General features: G+C 38.2%; 1 protein-coding gene across 6 annotated transcripts; it reads left to right on the top strand.

Annotated features, from left to right (window-relative positions):
- The first annotated feature begins 616 nt into the window (after nucleotides 1-616).
- Nucleotides 617-20,206, top strand: LOC131538594 (gastrula zinc finger protein XlCGF57.1-like). Of its 6 annotated transcripts, XM_058772513.1 has the most exons (4): nucleotides 618-943; nucleotides 1,062-1,258; nucleotides 1,916-2,136; nucleotides 17,405-20,203. In XM_058772513.1, exons 3-4 carry the CDS (start codon nucleotides 1,980-1,982, stop codon nucleotides 18,649-18,651), a joined length of 1,404 nt encoding a protein of 467 aa, XP_058628496.1. In that variant the 5' UTR covers nucleotides 618-943; nucleotides 1,062-1,258; nucleotides 1,916-1,979; the 3' UTR covers nucleotides 18,652-20,203. The 6 variants fall into 6 exon arrangements, with proteins under 6 accessions (XP_058628498.1, XP_058628496.1, XP_058628495.1 ...); XM_058772512.1 differs by lacking the exon at nucleotides 1,062-1,258; XM_058772514.1 differs by lacking the exons at nucleotides 618-943; nucleotides 1,062-1,258 and adding an exon at nucleotides 1,755-1,776 and having other exon boundaries at nucleotides 17,405-20,204.
- The last annotated feature ends 1,236 nt before the right edge of the window (nucleotides 20,207-21,442 follow it).

A 21,442-nucleotide genomic window follows, 5' to 3' on the forward strand; every position in this document is an offset into this window, starting at 1 on the left:
AAATCACTGTATTGACTGAAACAGTCAGGCAGGAATAGAATGTTGCATGAGCATTTATGTGAAATCAAGTTTGTTCAGAATCCAGCTGATCATTGTGTTTACACAAAGGTTACAGAAACCGAGAACGTTTTTATAATCATATGGGTTGATGACTTGACTATTGCAGCCAGCGATATGAATGTGCTTAATGGTGTGAAAGAGATGCTCATGTCAAAATGTAGAATGAAGGATTTGTGGAAGCTGACACACATTTTCTTGGCATTGATTTTGAGCAAGGTGTTGATTGTGTTAGGATGTCACAACACAGGTACTGTATGTTGAGAAAATTCAGGAGAGATTTGACATGCAAAATTGTAAGTCAAGAGCTACCCCGTGAACAAAAACTGATGTAAACATGTGGACATTAAATACCATTTTGTGAGGTTCGTAATAAACGTGGGCAGAATTAGTCTGGAGTACTGTCCAACTGATAATATGGTTGCAGATGTATTAACGAAGCCAGCAACAAAACTTAAGTTAATGAAATTTTGACGTGTTTATGTTCGGAGAATGAACTTTGTATAATTATGTGGAAATAATAGAATAACAATGTGAGAGTAAGTGGGGGTGTTAATGTATATGTATTATGCTCTCATTTGTATTTGTTTTCCCAGTCTTGTTTTGTTGTGGGACATTGGGCAACATTTAAATATTTCAGGTTTATCAAGAAATAAACTCTGCTTTCGTCTGTTCTATTATTTGAGCGTAATTTTCTCTGCAGGGGCCTGTTCCATAAAACAAGTTTACAAAATAAACCAGGCTTATATGGTAAACTTGCTTTATGAAACAGCCCCCAGGTTAGTGATTTTAGAGAGCAGCGTGTAAACGGGACTTTTATTTTGGTTTCGTGGCATGACGTCATAGGGCTGCGCTCCTGCATCTGTTGTGTTTCGGATGAAGACAGGTTTGTGTTTTTAAGCATTTAAAGGGTTCAGTCTATCTTGTTATTTTCACAATAAATGAATTAGTTGTTTTGCATCCACTCACGAGTGTCTCATTTCGCTGCACATCTCGTGAATCAGTCGATAATAAAGATGAATTCAGTCACTGATGAAGAGACGATGGAGAAACGGAGCTTTTCCAAACTTTCCTCAGTCGAACAGACGATTCTCGAAATGATTCAGTGACTCGATTCAGACACAGATGACACAGCTGCTCAAAACAACAAACATGTGATGACTACTGGGGGCTATTCCAGAAAGCACGGTTAACTTACGAGGTATGTGGTTCAAAAAACGCGTCCGGGAGTAAGTTTATTCAACTCCGAGTATGTTTCTGGTTAAGACTCGAGACATTCTCAACAGAGCGACGAATCACTATGGAAACGGATGCATAGTGAAAAAGCGCGCTAAACTGTTATTTTGTTCAGTGGTCGTTTACATGCTTAGCACAACCATCAATTAGGTGGCGATATTCACTTTTTTCCCCCGTTTAATCTTTAGTCCTTGAGAATATGACTTATATTGTTTGTTTGCTAATTATATGTTGTCATATCAGATATGTATTTTTGTTATAGAAATACATTATAGAAAATGCCGATCCGTGTGTGAGATGACAATATAAAATATACATAATATATTACCTTATTTCTTATATTAGCGCTTTATCATTAACAGCGCTGAAGTGAACTAACCCTGGAACATAACTAGCTCGGGAGCAGGTTATCTTCAGAAAGCAAGTTGCTATGGTTACTTACATACCCTGAAAGTAACCTCCGATCTTGGAACGAAAGCTGAGGTTATCCACTCTCTTATCCTCAAATTCACATAACCTGCTTTCTGGAATACCCCCCTGAACCAGGGAGCTGATTGAGACGCACCCAGAGATTCAGTTTAGATTTATTTTGCTTTCTGTTAATTATTCTTCTCTTGAACAGAAAGAAACTTGCAGAAAAACTCCCGCTGAATCAACTGAGATCCACGTGACACCCTGTTATAAAGATGCTGTTTATTAAAGAGGAGAGGGAAGACATGAAGATTGAAGAAACATTCAGAGTCAAACATGAAGATACTGAGGAACAAACAAAGATGGCGTTTATTAAAGAGGAGAGTGAAGAAACATTCAGAGTCAAACATGAAGATACTGAGGAACAAGCAGGTTGGTTCTCATTCTCAAAGCTGAACTCACTCATTTTATCTTTACTAAAATGTCTGGCTCTACAGATTTGAATGATATTTTTGAAGAGTGTAATTAAAGCAGATTTATTTGTCATGGAGTGGGTCGCCTGGGGTGTATTCCAGAAAGCAGGTTATGTGACATACACGGGTAAATTTGAGGATAAGCGAGCGGATAACCTCAGCTTTCGGTTCCAAGATCGGAGGTTACTTTCAGGGTATGTAAGTAACCATAGCAACTTGCTCTCTGAAGATAACCTGCTCCGGAGCTAGTTATGTTCCAGGGTTAGTTCACTTCAGCGCTATCAGCACATGCGTGATCTACTGACGAGCCTTCAGTGGGCGTAACATAGCGCACAACATTAGGCCTATATAATATTACATTTTGTAATATAGCCAAGTTAGATATATATAGATATAAAGTGCTACTATAAGTAATAAATAAGGCAACATTATTATAACGTGGTTATATTTATTTTATTGGCATATATAACCGTTATCTGTATAAATTATAAAACACTATGACAAGGTAATGTTTAATTTTATTATGTGTTTATTTCATTTTATATTGTCATCTCACACATGGATCAGCATTTTCTGTAATGTATTTCTATAATAAAAATATATATCTGATATGACTTAATATATAATTACCATCAAACTAAAAATTCATATAAAAAAAAAAGTAATTCTCAAGGATTAAAGATTAAACGGAAAAAATAAAAAAGATAGCACAACCATAAATTAGGTGGCGATATGCACTAAGCATGTAAACGACCACTGAATAAAAGAAAGAAAGAAACATTTTGGCGCGCTTTTTCTTAGCATCCGTTTCCATAGTGATTCTTCGCTCTGTTGAATGTCTCGAGTCTTAACCAGGAATATACTCTGAGTTGAATAAACTTACTCCCGGACGTGTTTTTTGGAACTGCAAGGTTTGGGGTTAATCAACCGAGAGTTCAGGGTTTAGCTGACGGTAAATTAACTGTGCTTTCTGTAATACACCCCTGATGTGAACAGACATGTTGAGATCTCATGACCAGACAAATACTAATGCTGCTTTCGAGTGCAGTTGAGAAGATCCTGGTTACAAGCTGGACATTTGTTATAACGGCTCGACACATAAGCCGCTTATCCACCGAAACTACCTGGAACAATTTGTCCCTGGAACTTTTTTCCCCAGACTTGATGCTGTCTGCATTTCCATCGCGGCCTAAAGTACTGTGTAAATTAGGCAAATAGTCTGGTGATGTACGCGCGCAGGACTGCTCCTCCCAGTCCAGGGCTGTTTCTCAATACCTAGCAGCGTACATCAGTCAGCTCGCCTCGGCTACTGCAATATTCTTCACTGTATTTACAGTAAGACGAAATATGATATTAACATCACTGCCTCTTTCGTTTTCATTTAAACACAGGCTATTAATGGCTGCGGAAATGTAGTTCAGGCAACATACTTTACAATGGAACGAAATATTATATCAAACAGCTTTACCAATTTTCATTTTAACATACTACTCGATTAATAGAATATAGACTAAAGATTACCTGTTAGATTTACCCAAAATGAATTCTCATGTTTAACCACTACAGAGACATCAGAGCCAGCGGCAAATGTCAGAAGGACTAGCCAAGGTTATGATCCTCTCATCAGGAAACATGAGCATTGAGCGCCTGGTGATCGCGTGGAATCAGCAAAGAACATTTTCTTTATAATTAAACTGTCTTTATAAATAAACCGCAGATTTGAGTTTTAAACAACTACATTCTCCACTGAAATGCTCTTAAAACTACATTTCATGACACAATAAGAATAATATTTTAAAAATTATGTGAATAAATGGTTGAAATAATGCTGCGTGAACTCAACCAATCAGCGTGCAAGTCCTACCCCTGAAAGGTCTGGACCTTCAGAAAAAGTACTACCTCACGAGCAGGGACTTCCTGAGGAACTTTATTTAGATCCTGGTTCCTGCGGTGGAAACACACAGAGTACCGGCCCAAAGTCCCTAGTTCCTGGGGAAAGTTTCTGCGGTGGAAACGGGTTTATATTAAATTAGGAAAATAATACAGAATTTGTGTAAATTTAAAACCCAATGTCTATTACTTGATTATAGAAATTGTCAAAATTATACTCTTTAAGAGTGGGAAAATTCGGACCATGTGACTAACAAGATAACAGGCTTGTTCGAGATGAACTACACCAGCCTGCCACCGGAGTAAAGAGGCGGCCATCAGGTCGCAGACCTCCCAACCTGTACGCATTTTGCGTAGCGGGTATGCATTTTGACCTCAAAGTACGTTGGTATGATTTGTCACTCTAAGCTACGCAAAACCCTGCTTACGCCTCTGTCCACACCATAGACTGTAAAAAAAAAAAAATGGACGTAGTGACCGTGACATCACTCGTAGGTTTCTGAAGAGCATTTTTGAAGCCTAAAGTGGGTGGATCCGACCGCCGCAATCTTGGAAGCACATTACCGCGCGTCACTCCCTGGGCAAAAAGGTGCGACGTGGGTGAAGCTTAGCTGAAACCACGACCGTCTATAGTGACAGCAGTGCTGCCGTGCAAAGACAAAACACCATAATTTTGGTCGAAAATGAGTTATTGATCATTTTGGGACATTAATGACCTCCTTTATCATGTGTTTAAGTATCATGGAGAAAAGCCCCGGAGAAACCAAGGCAGAACACAGTATAACATCAGTTACCGCTCTTTGATTTTTGTTTTGGAAAGCTCAGATTAAGTTACGGTGCTCTGCATTCATTCGTCAATACTGTGCCAGCCTGGAGTTATACGGTATTCTGCCTTTGTTTTACTGTCCATTAAAGTCTGCCGCGTTTAAATTACGGTGTGACTTGTGTAGGCTACTTCTATCTGTCGACACTTCATTAGACAAAAAATTAGAGAGATCGCGATCTAACAAACTGCTCCATATAACAAAGCACTGTAAGTAATAATGATTAGATAACTCGGCAACAATAATTAATCAATCATAAATAAATAATCTTTAAAGTGTGTATTTATATATATCTATAATGCAGATTATACACTCAGTGCCATCTGTCAGTCTGGGGCTGCACACTTCTGTACATGAGTGACTGCGTATCACACATAAAATCAGTAACTGTCCGCAATTAAATCCGTTTCCTTCCTTTTCTTGTAAATCAACAAAATCCATTGCAATGAATGCCATCGGAGATGTTTAATTCACAATCATTCGGAGCATTATCCCTGCTGGCCTTCACATCAGTCCACAAGTCGTTCTTATAGGTTAAGCTATTTTAATTCAGTTCGATGTAAAAACAATAGGCTAAGTATGTCTTGCATCCTTTTAATTTTAGTGAACATCAGTGGTGGACTGGCCATCTGGGGCACCGGGAGTTTTCCCGGTGGGCTGGCCATTTGCATAAATATATATAAAAAATGAATTGTAGTAAATGTACGTAAAGGCTATCCTTCCATCGGCCCAGACGAATGGCCCGTGCGGCCCACATGATTCAAAAATTCTAATTAATATCAGGTTTATTAATTGTAGAAGGCGGGATTTACGAGTAAGATGTTAGCAGCTAAACATAACGAGACAGCAATATTTGCTAACCGTTTACGATTAAAAAATAAATAAATTAAAATAAATAAAAAAGTTAAACAAAAGCCAATTTTCAGGAATGCAAACTACTACAGGCCTTTTTAAATTTCTCAATTTTAATGTCATTTACGTTATTTGTCACAATGTAGCCTACATAATACAGCAGTTTTCAGCAGACATGAGATAAGAGTTAATGTATATCTCTATAGGTTTTCTTCTGTGATTTCACGTCTAAGAAAATTTTTAAAAATCTATAAAAATCATTCTCGGTCTTACTCTAGAACATTGTAAATCTGAAGACATTTACATTTAGTCATTTTGCAGACGCTTTTATCCAAAGAGACTTACAATTGGGGAATACATAAAGCGATTCATCTTTTGCTTTCGAGTGCTGTGCATTGGAAAGTGATTTATATTGTAGACCTAATAATAATACAATTTGCTTATTAATTCACATGCATTATTTTATATAGGTGGTTAACATTTTGAAATAATTAAGGCTTTTTATTTATTAATTTATTTGAAACTAAATAATAAATAGAGTAAAAACAATATTCTGAAATATTACACTTAAAATAGTGGTTTATTTAGGATCTCTTATAATGTAATTTATTTCTGTGATCAATTTTCAGCATCATTACTCCAGTCTTCAGTGTCCCTTCAGAATTCATTCTAATGCTGCTTAATTATTATCAGTTATTATATGTGATCAATTCTTAGTATTGGTAAAATTGTTCTCAGTTAAAGAACAGCATTTATTTGAAATATAAGTACTTCTTAATAAGTGTAAATATCTTTTACTTTTTAATCTTACCCAAGACTGAATGGTATCACATTTTCCACAAAAATATGAAGCAGCACTACAGTTTCAACATTCATAATAATCAGAAATGTTTCTTCAAATCAGCATATTAGAATGATTTCTGAAGGATCATGTGACACTGAAGACTGGAGTAATGATACTGAAAATTCAGCTTTGATCACAGCAATCAATTACAGTTTAACAGATATTCAAACAGAAAACAGCTATTTTAAATTGTAACGTGTTTCACAGTAATGTTTACTGTATTTTTCATTATTGAAATAATGTGAATACTCTCTTCCACAATTGGAGCGCTATTCCTTAAAATGATAGATGTCAAGCTCCTGCAAAAGGACAAATACTGTATATGACCAATATGAAAGGCACCATAAAAACAGTCTGCATTCTGCACTATTCAAGTCTTCCAGACAATGCATCATATGGACTGATTATATAGGTATTTAACTTTAGTTATATTAAACTGTCCCTCATAAAAATTCTTTAAAATTCTTTACTATTTTCCATACACCAGAAAAGACAAATTATAATGTAAAGAAGTGTGCCACTCATTTATGGTGTGTTGTGGTTTGGTGGGCCGCTCTGTGCTAAAAAGTCCAGGGCCATTTTTTGGCACCAGTCCACCCCTGTTATGGAGGTAAATAACAACCTGGGGTAAATATTAAAAACATGCAGATTTAAATATGTGAAAGCTGATGAAAATATTGCTTCATTTACACCACCAAAAATATTGCTGATGCGGAGCTTTTGAGGGGATATGTTGTATGGGATACTGTCTGCAGATATGAAAAGTTCTCTGTATATCTTAATAATAAATTGCATTTTTGACAGCGATGATATTTTGTTTTCTTTTAAAATTTAAAAACACATTAAATATTACATCTACGTATATAATATAATGTGTATTTCCTTCACAGGTTTGGTCTTAAATTTTACATAAGGTGGTATTAAAAAGGTCTTAAATTTACCTTCATATCTGTAGACACACTGTTTGAAGCTCACAACGGAGTTGCTGTCATAGCAACAGGTTCGTAAGCTTAAACCTGCTCGGGAGCAGCTTATTTCATATAAACAGGATTAGATCGCACCTTTTTAAGCAGAACTCATACTTAAAATCTGCCCAGCCACCGCTGCTTTATTAGAGTATCCTACTGATCCAGAGACAATAATTTAAAATAATAATAATTTAAAAATGAATTTGAAAATAATAGAATAATGTTGTATAGTCTATAGGTTAATAGACACAGCCAGGTTTACTCATTGAAAGATATAATTACTTCATAATTGTATTACACTGAAAAAAAGTCCTTTGAATTTACTTAATTTTAATGTGTACATCGGTCCTACATGATCAAAATTTGTTCAACTGACATAATTTTCCTATTTTTCTCAATGACTTATTGCTTGCCAAACCAAAATATTTCATTCACGTTAGCCTACTTAAAATAATCAGTGTTGGGAAGGTTACTTTGGAAATGTAATAGGTTACAGATTACAAGTTACCCTACTTAAAATGTAATAAGTACTTTAGTGTAACTTTTCAAGTCAAGTCAAGTTGAGCTTTATTGTCATTCCGCTACATGTGGGGGCATACAGTGGAACGAAATGTCGTGCCTCACAGGACCACGGTGCTACATAAATACAGGAATACAGCAGTGAAGTAAAACAATATAAACCTATACACAACTATCCTACTGATAGATTTGACTATAAATATGCTATATATAAAATAATTTTTTACCTATACATAAACTAAAAAATACAAACCATACGAGTGCTTCAGATAAATACTGTACATGTGCGAAGAGAAACATTGCGAGTCAGCAGCTGGCTGGGGAACAGTGCAGGATGATTTTTAGTGCATGAGCATGTAAACATATGTATATTACTGAGTCTTTTTGTGGGATATGTATACACACACAGCAGTGTGTGTGAAAAGTGACTAGTGCGCATAGAGGAGGAGAGTGTGCTACTACAGGTGGTTTGTACAGGCCCACTCACCTGTGTGTAGCACACTTCGATTGCACAACAAAAGTTCCATAAGTTTCAGATGGGCCATGTTTCAGGAGGTAGGGGGTTTGTATGGGGTTTCAGAGAGGGGCGGGTGATTTGAGTTCAGGGCTCTCACAGCCTGGGGGAAAAAGCTGTTGAGCAGTCTGGCAGAGCGGGCTCTGATGCTCCGGTACCGTCTTCCTGATGGTAGGAGCTGGGAGGGCTGTGTGGAGTCCTTCACGATACTATTTGCTTTGCTGGAGCATCGTGTGAGGAAACTGACTGACTGAGGTCTTCCGGTTAGAAAGTCCAGAATCCAATTACAGAGGGAATTGTTAAGGCCCAGTAGGTTTAGTTTATTTATGAGCTGTTGTGGAATTATTGTGTTGAATGCTGAGCTGAAGTCAATGAACAGCATTCTAACATAAGACTCTTTGTTTTCTAGGTGGGTAAGAGCCAGGTGAAGGGTGGAGGAAATTGCATCGTTCGTAGAGCGGTTCGGACGGTATGCAAACTGGAGCGGGTCGAGTGTGTTGGGGAGGCTGGTTTTGATGTTGTGCATGACTAACCTCTCAAAGCACTTAATTATGATTGGAGTCAGTGCTATGGGACGGTAGTCATTTAGACAGGACACAGGTGATTTCTTTGATACCGGTATGATTGTTGTGGATTTGAGACATGTGGGGACGACTGCCTGGCTCAGCGAGGTGTTGAAGATATCTGTTAGGACATCTGTCAGCTGTGCAGCACAGTCTTTCAGTACACGGCCAGGTATGTTGTCGGGACCCGCAGCCTTGCGTGGGTTGATCCTAGATAGGGTCTTCCTTACGTCGGCTGGAGACAGACAGAGCGCCTGGTCGTTGGGAGGTGTGGGCAGTTTTTGTGCAGGTGTGTCATTCTGCATTTCAAACCGTGGATAAAAGTGGTTGAGTGTATCTGGGAGGGATGTGTCGTCATCACAGGTCTGTGGCGGGGGCTTGTAGTCTGTGATGGTCTGAATAGCTTGCCACAGGCTCCGTGTGTCTCTGCTGTCTGTGAAGTGATTATTGATTTTTTGAGCATATGACCGTTTTCCATTTTTGATGCTGCGGGACAGATTGGCTCTTGCTGTTTTGAGGGCTGCTTTATCTCCTGATCTGAAAACTTCATCTCTGGTCTTTAGCAGCCCATGAACCTCTGCTGTCATCCATGGCTTCTGGTTGGCGCGTGTGGTGATGGTCTTGGTGACTGTCACATCATCAGTGCACTTTTGGATGTAAGCAGTCACAGTTTCAGTGTACTCCTGCAGGTCTGTGTGGTTGTTGTAGGTGGCCGCCTCTTTAAACATGTTCCAGTCTGTGTCCTGGAAGCAGTCCTGCAGTGCTGAGGTAGCATTTTCTGGCCATACCGTGATCTGTTTTTGAACTGGTTTGGTGAGTTTGAGAAGTGGTCTGTATGCTGGGATTAGCATAACAGAGATGTGGTCCGAGTACCCGAGGTGGGGGCGGGGTTCAGCTTTGTATGCGTTCTTTTCTGTTGTGTAAACAAAGTCCAGTGTGTTATTTCCCCTTGTTGCAAAGTTCACATGTTGGTAGAACTTTGGCAAAACTGTCTTTAAGTTTGCGTGGTTGAAGTCACCGGCTATGATGAAAAAGCCGTCGGGGTTATTTGTTTGTTGTTCGCTGATGGCGCTGTACAGTTCGCGAAGCGCGTCCTTAGCGTTTGCACACGGGGGAATGTAAACCGCGACAATAACCATGGGCGTGAACTCCCGCGGCAGATAGTACGGTCGACACTTCACAACCATAAACTCAACCAGCGACGAACAGTGTTTTGATACTAACGCAGCATTGTTACATCATTCTTTGTTGATATACACACACAAGCCACCGCCGCGAGTCTTACCAGACAGTGATGAGTCTCTGTCCGCTCGGTAGCAGTTTAGCCCGTGCAGCTGAATGGCGGAGTCCGGGATGTTGTTGTTTAGCCATGTTTCAGTGAAAACAGACACACAACAATCCCTTGCCTCCTGCTGTGTAGACCGACTGAGTTGAATTAAGTCCAGTTTGTTTTCCAGAGAGCGAACGTTTGAGAGCATGAGTGTTGGAAGAGCTGGTCTTGTGGGGTTAGCCCTTAGCCTAGCTCGTATACCTCCGCACTTACCGCGCTTCCGTCCTCTCTCACACCGCTTTCGACGCCGCCTTGTGCGGGTAGCGTCAGTAGGCGAGGCCGCGGTCTCGAGGTCCGGCTCCAGCAGTAAACAAAGGCCTCGTAGCTTCTCAGTAGCCGCCGGCGAGAGTTTGTGTTTGTATGTGTTGTTGATATCCAAAAGGCTTTGGCGATCATAGATGTATCCCGGAGTGATCTCCCGATGAATTAGCGGTGAACAGACGACATTAAAAACATAAAAGCACCGTCTTTGGGACCCGGAGAAGCCGCTGTGTCTGAGAACGCCGCCATCTTGGATTCATTTGCACATTAATTTCAATTACTTTGATTACTTTTCTAAATTTCTAGTTACATTAATAATGTTTTCAACTGTTAATCATTTTCAAATACGTAAAGCAGACAGGGTTAACCTTACAGTAGTGCTCAACACTGATTACTGTCAGACTTTCGAAATCTTTCGTCACTTGAATTAAGATTATAATATTTTAATATTATAGGAGACATTGGATGCAAAATATCTTTATTTGCATATAAATGTGTCTTAGCAGTGTGTGGACACAACCACCCTACAATGTTAAAAAAAAAAAAAAATCACTCCTTTTTTTAATCCCCCAAAAACCTAAACAGCCATTTTGATTTTGGACTGAATACCAGCAGACTGAGGTGAGACCCTTGAGCAAGGCACCGAACCCCCAACTGCTCCGGGTGCGTGTTCACAATGTATGTGTCTGTTCATTGCTGTGTGTGTGCACTTTGGATGGGTTATTTGCAGAGCACAAATTCCGAGTATGGGTCACCATACTTGGCCGTATGTCACGTCACTTTCACTTTTAAATTCAGTTAAAACAATAAAGGGCTGTTACTAGTAAAAATCCAATCAGTGTCAATCAGAGCCATCATTACTGAATGCATTTACACTGCAGTTAGCCTACAAATGCATAAAATGTTATGAAATTAATGTTTTAAATTTTGAAGGCAGAAATATGTCAATCAATTAAATGATACATCAGCAACCTTGGATATTTAGAAATGGATATTATGAATACCTTAATAGCGGTCATACTGAGATGCTTTGTCTTCACTTTTCTATAATGAAAAGAAGTGTCGTCCATCTTTTTTTTACAGTCTACGGTTGAAATAGCCTAGACATGCATTTTAGTCTGGGACAAAGCTTAAAGGTGCTGTATGTAGGATTGACACCTAGCGGTTGAACTAGGTATCGCAGTCCAAATTCAAAATATTGGAGACGTTTTTTTTTCACCCGATCCCTCCTCCTCAGACTTGACGCACACGCAGGTTGCCAGATAAACGACACCAACAGGAATGAGCGCACATGCCGATGAATGAAATTAAATACACTGTGTTTTCTGCCAACTGGAAACCCGGGGTGCCGAAATACAATTGGGTAAACTGGCAGTGGGCGGGTTTCACAAACCATAACAAACACAGACATTCCGGGCCGGAATGCACATTTTCAAAGAAGAATAACTGACTGTAGCATAGTTTTTCAGATAAACAAGTATGTTAACTTAGCATGTTTCTTAAATATCTGCAAACGTATTATGGTATTTTTATGCTTTAGTAGAGTCAAAATCCTACATACAGCACCTTTAAGCCTTAAGGGCTTAGTCGACTAAAACAAAATAGGATAAGGTTGACTAAATATGATCAACACGGGACTAAGACTAACACCGTGTCCTAACAACACGTAACGCGACACGCGATAAAAGGTATCTTTTCCATGTTAATCAGTTTTAGAAACGCTTTCTTTTTCCGTGACGTCGCAGCTGAAACAACAACATACAAACTAATATGACAGTAGATAATCTCAGGTGATTGTGTGCTTTATTCAAAGTTAAACGTGTCTAATGAGTTTAAATGTCATATTATGTGACCTTACAGCCATAGTGAAAGCAACAACAGATAGTTTACCTCAGATCTTGAAAATAAATTAAAGCAAAGATGACCGTTAAAACCAACAAGTGTATCCCATGACGAAGATGTTATCAGTTACTCAGTATGTACGTTTAACAATGTTAAAAAGGTTTAATATTTATGAATTAGATGATAAATGTATCCATTTTGTTGCCAGAGCAGTGCGCTTCAAGAGAGAGCCCACCCACACTTGCTTCTGACTGGCTGTGATATTTGATTGATTCTGTTGTGTCACGGTGTCGCGTCGCGTCTGGTGTGGACACGACATATTGCTTGTCGCTGGAATCTTGTTGCGTTTAGTTAGGACACAGTGTAAAATTGAAAATAGCTGACAAAATGACCGCTCCCTAATATGTTGATTTATGTAATGGGGGAGAAATGTAGTCACACCCCGAGCAAAAACAATGTCTAATTGGTCAGGACACCAGTAGGGATGTGTTTAACTGCCAAGTTAAAAACTCGTGACAAAAACTAAATTTGCTTGCTTTTTGTGTTATTTGACCATTCATTCAATGCGTTTGCATACTACATATCTGCTGCTCCTCAACCATCATGAGGAGACAAGTCTTTAGATACTGTATGGTAATAAAGTCTTGTAAGTATTAAAAGAGAAGTATCTAGTGTTTTGTGCTTACAAGATAATGTCTTAAACTTCTGATCTTGTTACTACGGTGGCCGGGAAGTGCAAAACACTTTTACGAAGCTCGAGACAAATTTACATTTTGGAAAACATTTTTACCTATCATAAAACATAATTACATGGGAAAAACACTTTTACATTTTAGAAAACAAATTAACGACGCAAAACACTTTTACCAGTCCCGAAACAAATTTACAATGACAGATTCTTCACGGAAAGGGAATGTACCACACACCGGAAGTGACGCGGTGAAAGGTGGTGTTGTTGGTGAACGCGGTAAATTCGTGTTGTGGTTGTGGAGTAAATGGCGTAAATAAAGTTTATGGTGACTCATGGACTGCGGCCGAGGGATGTTTTGCGGCAAACACATGAGCAGCTTAACACTGTCCGGCTGTCGAGACGTCCCCTGTGTTTCCGTCCTTTAGAAACTCCAAACACTGACCACACGTAACGTTAAAGCAAAACCGCGTTAAGCTGTTCATGTGTTTGCCACAAAACGGACAAAACATCCCTCGGCCGTAGTCCATGTTCGGTCACCATAAACTTTATTTACACCCATGGCCGCTGGAACTAGGGGTGCTGAGGGTGATGCAGCACCCCCCACCGCAGGGCAGGGTCTGAGATTTTCCTTTTGCCCCTTGATCATCCCCAAGATACTTAATTTTTGTGATTTATTTATTAAACTGACCAGAAATCTATATCCTAGTGCAGTTGTATTTCTCTTGCGCGCCTTGCGGTGCGCGTCTCTACATCTCCCCCTCACACTGACAAAATTTCACGTGAATGTTCACGCGATGTTACCATTATTTTACATTCTGACTTGTAAAAACCATTCACGTCCTCGTCCTTTTTAATGAGCTGTTTTGCGACGCTTTCGCTTCTCAAGACTGCCACCATCAATAAGCACTGCTCTTTAATTGCGCTCTAGTCTCTGGTCAAAAGCGCTCAAACCTAGTCTAATCTGTAGCCTTTATGTTTCTGATGAGAGAATTCGATAAAGTGCATTGACCAAAACTTTTGCGTATCAGCGATGTTAATATTTAATAAAATCCCCTTAAATAATAGAAATATTAAAGAAAAAAATTATTGAATTAAAAATCACAAAAGCACAAATATATAGGTTATTGGTTCGCATATAGGCTACATCTTCATTTGTATGTTAATCTATAAGAATTTGGGCTGTTTATAGGATTTTGCCAAAAATCCCCCACCATGGCCCCGCCCCCCAGCACCACCCAGATAAAATATGTTCCTGCGGCTATGCATTACACCACAACACGAATTTACCGCGCTCACCAACAACAACACCTTTCACCGCGTCACTTCCGGTGTGTGGTACATTCCCTTTCCGTGAAAAAATTTGTTGTAAATTTGTTTCGGGACTGGTAAAAGTGTTTTGCGTCTTGTTAATTTGTTTTCTAAAATGTAAATCTGTTTCGTCCTTGGTAAAAGTGTTTTTCCCATGTAATTGATAGGTAAAAATGTTTTCCAAAATGTAAATTTGTCTCGAGCTTCGTAAAAGTGTTTCACACTTTGTAATGTTGTTTTGCACTTCCCGGCCACCGTATGTTACCATGCTTAAAATAGTGTTTTCACTATACTTTGGATATTAATATCTGTTGCAGAGTTGATAGTTACAGCAGTTCAGTTGACCGCTGGCTGGTTCATTTGATCAGCCGTAAAAAATTTGGGTCTCATTCAGTAAGCATGCCTACACAAATATGAAGTATTTTTAAGAACAAATCACGAATCACCAAGAATTTCGTAATAATTTATTCTAAATTTACGAAAAAATATAGGAACAATTGAAACCGTACGCAAAAAGTACTTACTCTGTATCGTGTTAAGAAGTTCTATTTCATCCTAACATAATTAGTCTATATTGACTAGAGGTTGACTGATAGTGGATTATACCGATTAATCAACCAATAGTTTTTTTAAAATGGATACTGAACGAAAACTGAAATGGAGCTTTACCATTTAAAAAAAAAAAAGCAGGAACAGTACTGAACCATACTTTGTAAATGAATAAAAATTTAGTATTAATATTAATTATTATATTGATCATTAAAGTTATTTCATAGTTTACTAATGTTAAAAGAAGAAATGTAAAGATGAAGCCTATTAGTAATAGTAAATGTTTAAATGAAATGAACACACTCTAACAAGGAACAATACTTCTGCAGTTTTCATTAATGTTATAAATGGACTCTTATTGTTAAGTATTACCATTTCATTTCAATAGTCATGCTGAAAGATAGCCATCTTGAAATTACATGCACACTCATGTTTTATTTGCTGCATGATTATCTAATCAAAATATTTTTAAAAAATATGCAAGTAACCCACTGTGCAAAACAGCTGCAAGGATCGTCGGTGCCCCTCTCCCCTCCATCCTGGACATTTTCCTCACACGATGCTCCAGCAAAGCCAACAGTATCGTGGAGGACTCCACACACCCCTCCCACAGTCTCTTCCAGCTCCTACCATCAGGAAGACGGTACCGGAGCATCAGATCCCGCTCTGCCAGACTGCTCAACAGCTTTTTCCCCCAGGCTGTGAGAGCCCTGAACTCAAATCACCCCGCCCCTCTCTGAACCCCCATACAAACTCCCTACCTCCTGAAACATGGACCATCTGAAACTTTGTTGTGTATAGGTTTATATTGTTTTACTTCATTGCTGTATGCCTGTATTTATGTAGCACCGTGGTCCTGTGAGGCACGACATTTCGTTCCACTGTATGCCCCCGCATGTAGCGAAATGACAATAAAGTGCGACTTGACTTGAAAAGCACAGCGCTGCGTCTTGAAGAAATCACAGGTGTCACACACAACAGACACGTTACATTCAATTCAAGCAGCGGTCTAAAACTGTTTATTTAATCACCAAACGGACATAAGTTTGCTTCATGTGGCATAAATGAGTTTGAAGTTCGGTGTTTAAAAAAACAAAGCAAACGGAAAGAGAATGTGCAATCTGTATTACAGCTCTCTATATGAAGTGTCACATGCCAAAACAAACAACATGTGCTGTCAGTGATTTCCGCCTCTAGAGGCTGCTCTCGTACTGTATAATGACAGCAGACCATTCTCAGCCACTCCAGCAACAGACGCAACACAAAAAACTATCGGCGCCGATTAATAATTAATGACGTATGTAACATTCATTGGATTTTATATATATATATATAATAAAATGATTAAGTAATATTATTTAATTTTATCTTAAATACATTCCATCATATACAGTGGACGAGTGAGAAAAGCTACATCATAGCTTCAGCTGTTAAGTTTCTCTGAATAACGCAAATATACCTGCATGTACAGCTGGCTAATGAGAGGTCTGTAAGCTGGGTCTAAGGAGTTTATTGTGAGAATTTCAAACAAGAAAAACAAAATTGGCACACCACAGCTCCAAAAGTAGAAACTATTTATTTTTTATCACCACAGGTGACATTTCGAGCCTAAAAGCTCTTCATCAGAAGCTCTTAATTCTTTTGGAGCAGTGGTGTGCCAACTTTGTTTTTATTGTTTGAAATTGTTTTAGTGGTTGAGCACCCACATTAAGCTTTTTGCCTGATGGATGTGTGCACTTCGATTGAAATCTTCATTGAGCTGGTGAGAATGACACACTTGGCATTGCTTGAGGATCGGGCGAGTATGGAAATAATTCTGGGAAAAACAATTTGTTCTTAACATTGTTCTGATGTTGGTGTTTTATGCAAACTAATCTTGTGCACTCGGCCACTCATTTAGAATAATCAACAATGTTAAGAACAAATCAATGTACATACAAATGTGTTGTGAATTAGGAGTTTTTTTTGTGAGAAGTTCACCTGTGCATACAAATACAAAACAATCTATGCAACTATGAATGAGAATGAGAACTGTGAACGAGATCCAATGTTTGTGTCAAAATTCACTATAAATATAATAATTAATTCCCTTAATTTTATAATAATAATTTTATTATAATAATTTTACCGGTTTCCCTTACGGCAAAGATTTCCCAGAATGCTTTTTTTTATTATTTTTTATACAGTATAGTACAATTTTAATTGAAAACAGTATGTTACTGTCACTTTTTACAATGTGAAGTTAACGTATTAATTTTTTTTTCCACTGTAGACCTGATGTCACTAAAAGAGGAGAGACAAAAATTGAATGAAATGGAAGACAAGGATCAGTGTGTGGAACTTAGTAATTTTATAACTGGAAAAAGAACCATAACGACTGCAAAGACTTCCTCACGAAAAAGAGATCATAAGACCAAATCTAACACCTGCCCTCAGTGTGACAGGAGTTTTATACATAAACAATCTCTTGAGGCCCACATGAGAGTTCACACTGGAGAAAAGCCTTTCACCTGCCAACAGTGTGGAAAGAGTTTCAGTCAAAGCAAGAGACTCATGAGCCATATGAAAGTTCACACTGGAGAGAAACCCTTCACCTGCTCTCAGTGTGACAGGAGTTTTATACATAAACAATCTCTTAAAGCCCACATGAGAGTTCACACTGGAGAAAACCCTTTCACCTGCCAACAGTGTGGAAAGAGTTTCGGTCAAAGCAAGAGACTCATGACCCATATGAGAGTTCACACTGGAGAGAAACCTTTCACCTGCTCTCAGTGTGACAAGAGTTTTATACATAAACAATCTCTTAAGACCCACATGAGAATTCATACTGGAGAAAAGCCATTCACCTGCTCTCAGTGTGAAAGGAGTTTTATACATAAACAATCTCTTGAGGCCCACATGAGAGTTCACACCGGAGAAAAGCCTTTCACCTGCCAACAGTGTGGAAAACGTTTCACTAAAAAGTGGAGCCTTATAAAACACATGAGAATTCACACTGGAGAAAAACCATTCACATGTGATCAGTGTGGAAAGAGGTTTGCACTAAAAGAAAGCCTAAATTCTCACATAAAGGATCACTTAGGAGAGAAAAGCTATATATGTCAGCAGTGTGGAAAGAGTTTCAGTCATAAAAGAATCTTCAATATTCACATGAGAGTTCACACTGGAGAGAAGCCTTACACATGCTCTCAGTGTGGAAAGAGTTTCGGATATAAAGAAAGCTTCAATACTCACATGAGAGTTCACACTGGAGAGAAGCCTTACACATGCTCTCAGTGTGGAAAGAGTTTTGGACATAAACAATCCCTTGATTTCCACTTGAGAATTCACACTCGAGAGAAACCCTACACATGTCAACAGTGTGGAAAGAGTTTCTCACGAAAAAGAGACCTTAAGCTTCACATGGACGTTCACACCGGAGAGAAGCCGTTCACATGTGATCAGTGTGGAAAGAGTTTCAGACGTGAAGTAAACCTTAATCAACATGTGAAGATTCACGTCAAGAGAGAACTGTTTTAGATGTCAGTATTCACAGACCGGGAAAAACCTTATGCATCATGTAATAACTGGAGAGAAGTGTGCCATCACTAGCTACGTAGACCTGAAATAATAAATTAGTAATCTGAAAAGTCGTCATGTAAACACATCAATCAGTTTGACTAAGCTCGATCCAAATGCAATTTTTACTGGATTGAAGGGGAGAGTAGACCTGAAATAATTTGATCAGCACACAGCAAAAAATAAAAAGAGGCAATGCTGTTAGATGATGCATTTCATTTTGTTGTAATATGTTCGTTCCCTGAACTACATTCTATTAATATGTTTAAATGAAAACGAAAAGAGGCAGTGGTGTTTGATATCATATTTCGTGTTATTGTAAGGAAAATTTCAGTAAACAAGTCAAGTTGACTGACGTTATCTGACTGCTGTTTGCAGAATTACTGGACTTGCGTAGTCCCGTTCGTGGGACTTCACACTTTTTTTCTTTTTTTTTTTTAAGAGGAATGTCTGAAGAACAAATAATGTTGAAACTAGACATGTATCTATTTTTCTTCCTGTCAAAATTGTATGGAAAATATCTGTCTGACTGCCAAAAATATAATTTTTCCAAGTACTCCAAAGGACCTCAGTGAGACTCTATGTCCAGATTGTTCAATTTTACCCATTTTCAGTGGTTGAAAACCAAATGTTGGTCACTTTGTATACAGCCCATACTTTATTTAAAGAAAAATGTCTGAAGAATAAAGTATGTTGAAATTAGAATTGTACCTTGTTTCCTTCTATTAAAACAGTTGCATAGAACATACCTGTCTGGGTGCTAAAAATGCTCTGAAATGGTCGAGTTGTTCAATTCATAAGATTCTATATTTGAATCAGTTTCAGGGATATTTGGAAGAAGGGATTTTGTTCATTTTAACAGCTTCCGAGGCTATTAAGAGTTTAAGAGTGCAGTATTGTAACGTTTTAAAAAATTCCACGCCTCATAGGGAAAGTTGCTTTCGCCACACATTGCATTCACATCAATAAACCAAGATTTACCTCAGCTGGATTAATTATTAGACTTATTAGAAAATGAAGGCAGCGTAGACAAACGAATTGCCATCACATTTCTGTGGCGCTGAAAAAGCATTGAATACAACCATACAAAAGTGTTTTGCATTAGATGTAAATAAATTAAAACAGCGGCCAGTAACACACTTGCTCGTTCTGAGTCCATTATTTGTGCTGTGCAGTAGGGTGTGTGAATAATGGAAGTAAAAACTTGGCGAATAAGAATAATGTAAATTGCATGTAAACGGGAGTGAACATGACATGTAATATAATGCGAATAACTCCTTACTCTGATTATAGGAAATAATTGCATTATTCGTGCACATGTAAACGTAGTCTATGATGTCAATCCTGTTACTGTCGTTAATTTAAAAAAAATTGTAAAAATCATATTTGATACAGCCTTCCAGGTTTTTCCATTGTAACTTTAACTATATTTTACTTTGGACAAAGCCCTTTTTTAAATATCTCTCTTAATTGACATGGTCACCCTCCAAAATTAGGATGTTCTTGGTCATCTGAATGACAAATATAAAAATATTTTAAAATCCCAAATTTGAAACAATCCCAGTGGAAAGAGGGACTAAGTTTTCATATATATATATATATATATATATATATATGAGTAGAATTTATCACATAGTTCTAATTAAATTATAGTACCTAGTAACGTTTGTCGGTTAAAGGGTTGACAAAAATACCAAAACATGAGGTAGAAAATATTATAATAAAATAATAAATTACATATCCATGAAATGAAGACACCTTAAAATAAGAAACTGTTTTGTCCCATCTCAGGCTATTTAAAAAATGTTGATCAAACTTATTTCATTTTTCGTGGAATGACCCAGATACTGTATGTCCAATAAAATCTCGTACATATATAAAATTTATTTAAAAACTAAAATTAATTCTAAATTCACCAAAAAATATAGGAGCAACTGAAACCACATGCACACAGGGATGATTAACGCAGAGTTTAACGCCTTGTGACTAAACAAGGGTGCCAATGTGAGTATGCCCACCGACACGCAAAACGCCAGGCATAAAAGCGTAATTTTTTTTTGGTTTGACGCGCCGTGTTAAAAAACTGGCCGACCAATGAGATTGGCGCTTTTGTTCACGTGCCTGGAGCTGCTGACGTTACAGTAAAACACGACTCGGTGGCGCTCAAGCACAAAACGGTCTGGCCGAGCGCACATTGATACCTAAGTAAGTAGACGAAGAAGATGCAGAGGCAAGATGAATGTAGAGCTGCTGGTCTCATTGGTGTTCGAACACAGAGAACTTTGACAAACGCAACAGCTCCTACAAAAATCTCGATAAGAGGGAGTTCAAGATTAAAAATTTTAGTTTGTCACATACACTATTATATAGAGAATATATAACCAGCAGTGAAATGTGAGTCAGGTCCGCTCCATGGACAGTGCAAATATTACAGAATACAAACACAGAGGAAACATAAATATAGGTATAGAGAAAATGAAATAAAAAGTAAAGAATAAAATATAAATAAAATGTGCATGACAGATTGTCGGTGAGATACAATTGTCCTGGCACCATGATGTAAGTTTCTCTACGTCATCCAAATGTGTGGTCTCATCATTATTGAAAATTAGGCACAGAACCACAGTATCATCAGCAAATTTGATAATAGATGTGGAGATGTGGGAAGACACGCTGTAGTGTGTAGAGAGTAAAGTAGGGGACTCAGGACACAGCCCTGTGGGGCTCCTACGTTCAGGGTGATGGAGTTGAA

This window comes from Onychostoma macrolepis, chromosome 04, assembly GCF_012432095.1.
Source record: "Onychostoma macrolepis isolate SWU-2019 chromosome 04, ASM1243209v1, whole genome shotgun sequence".
In the NCBI taxonomy this organism is placed as follows: domain Eukaryota; kingdom Metazoa; phylum Chordata; class Actinopteri; order Cypriniformes; family Cyprinidae; genus Onychostoma; species Onychostoma macrolepis.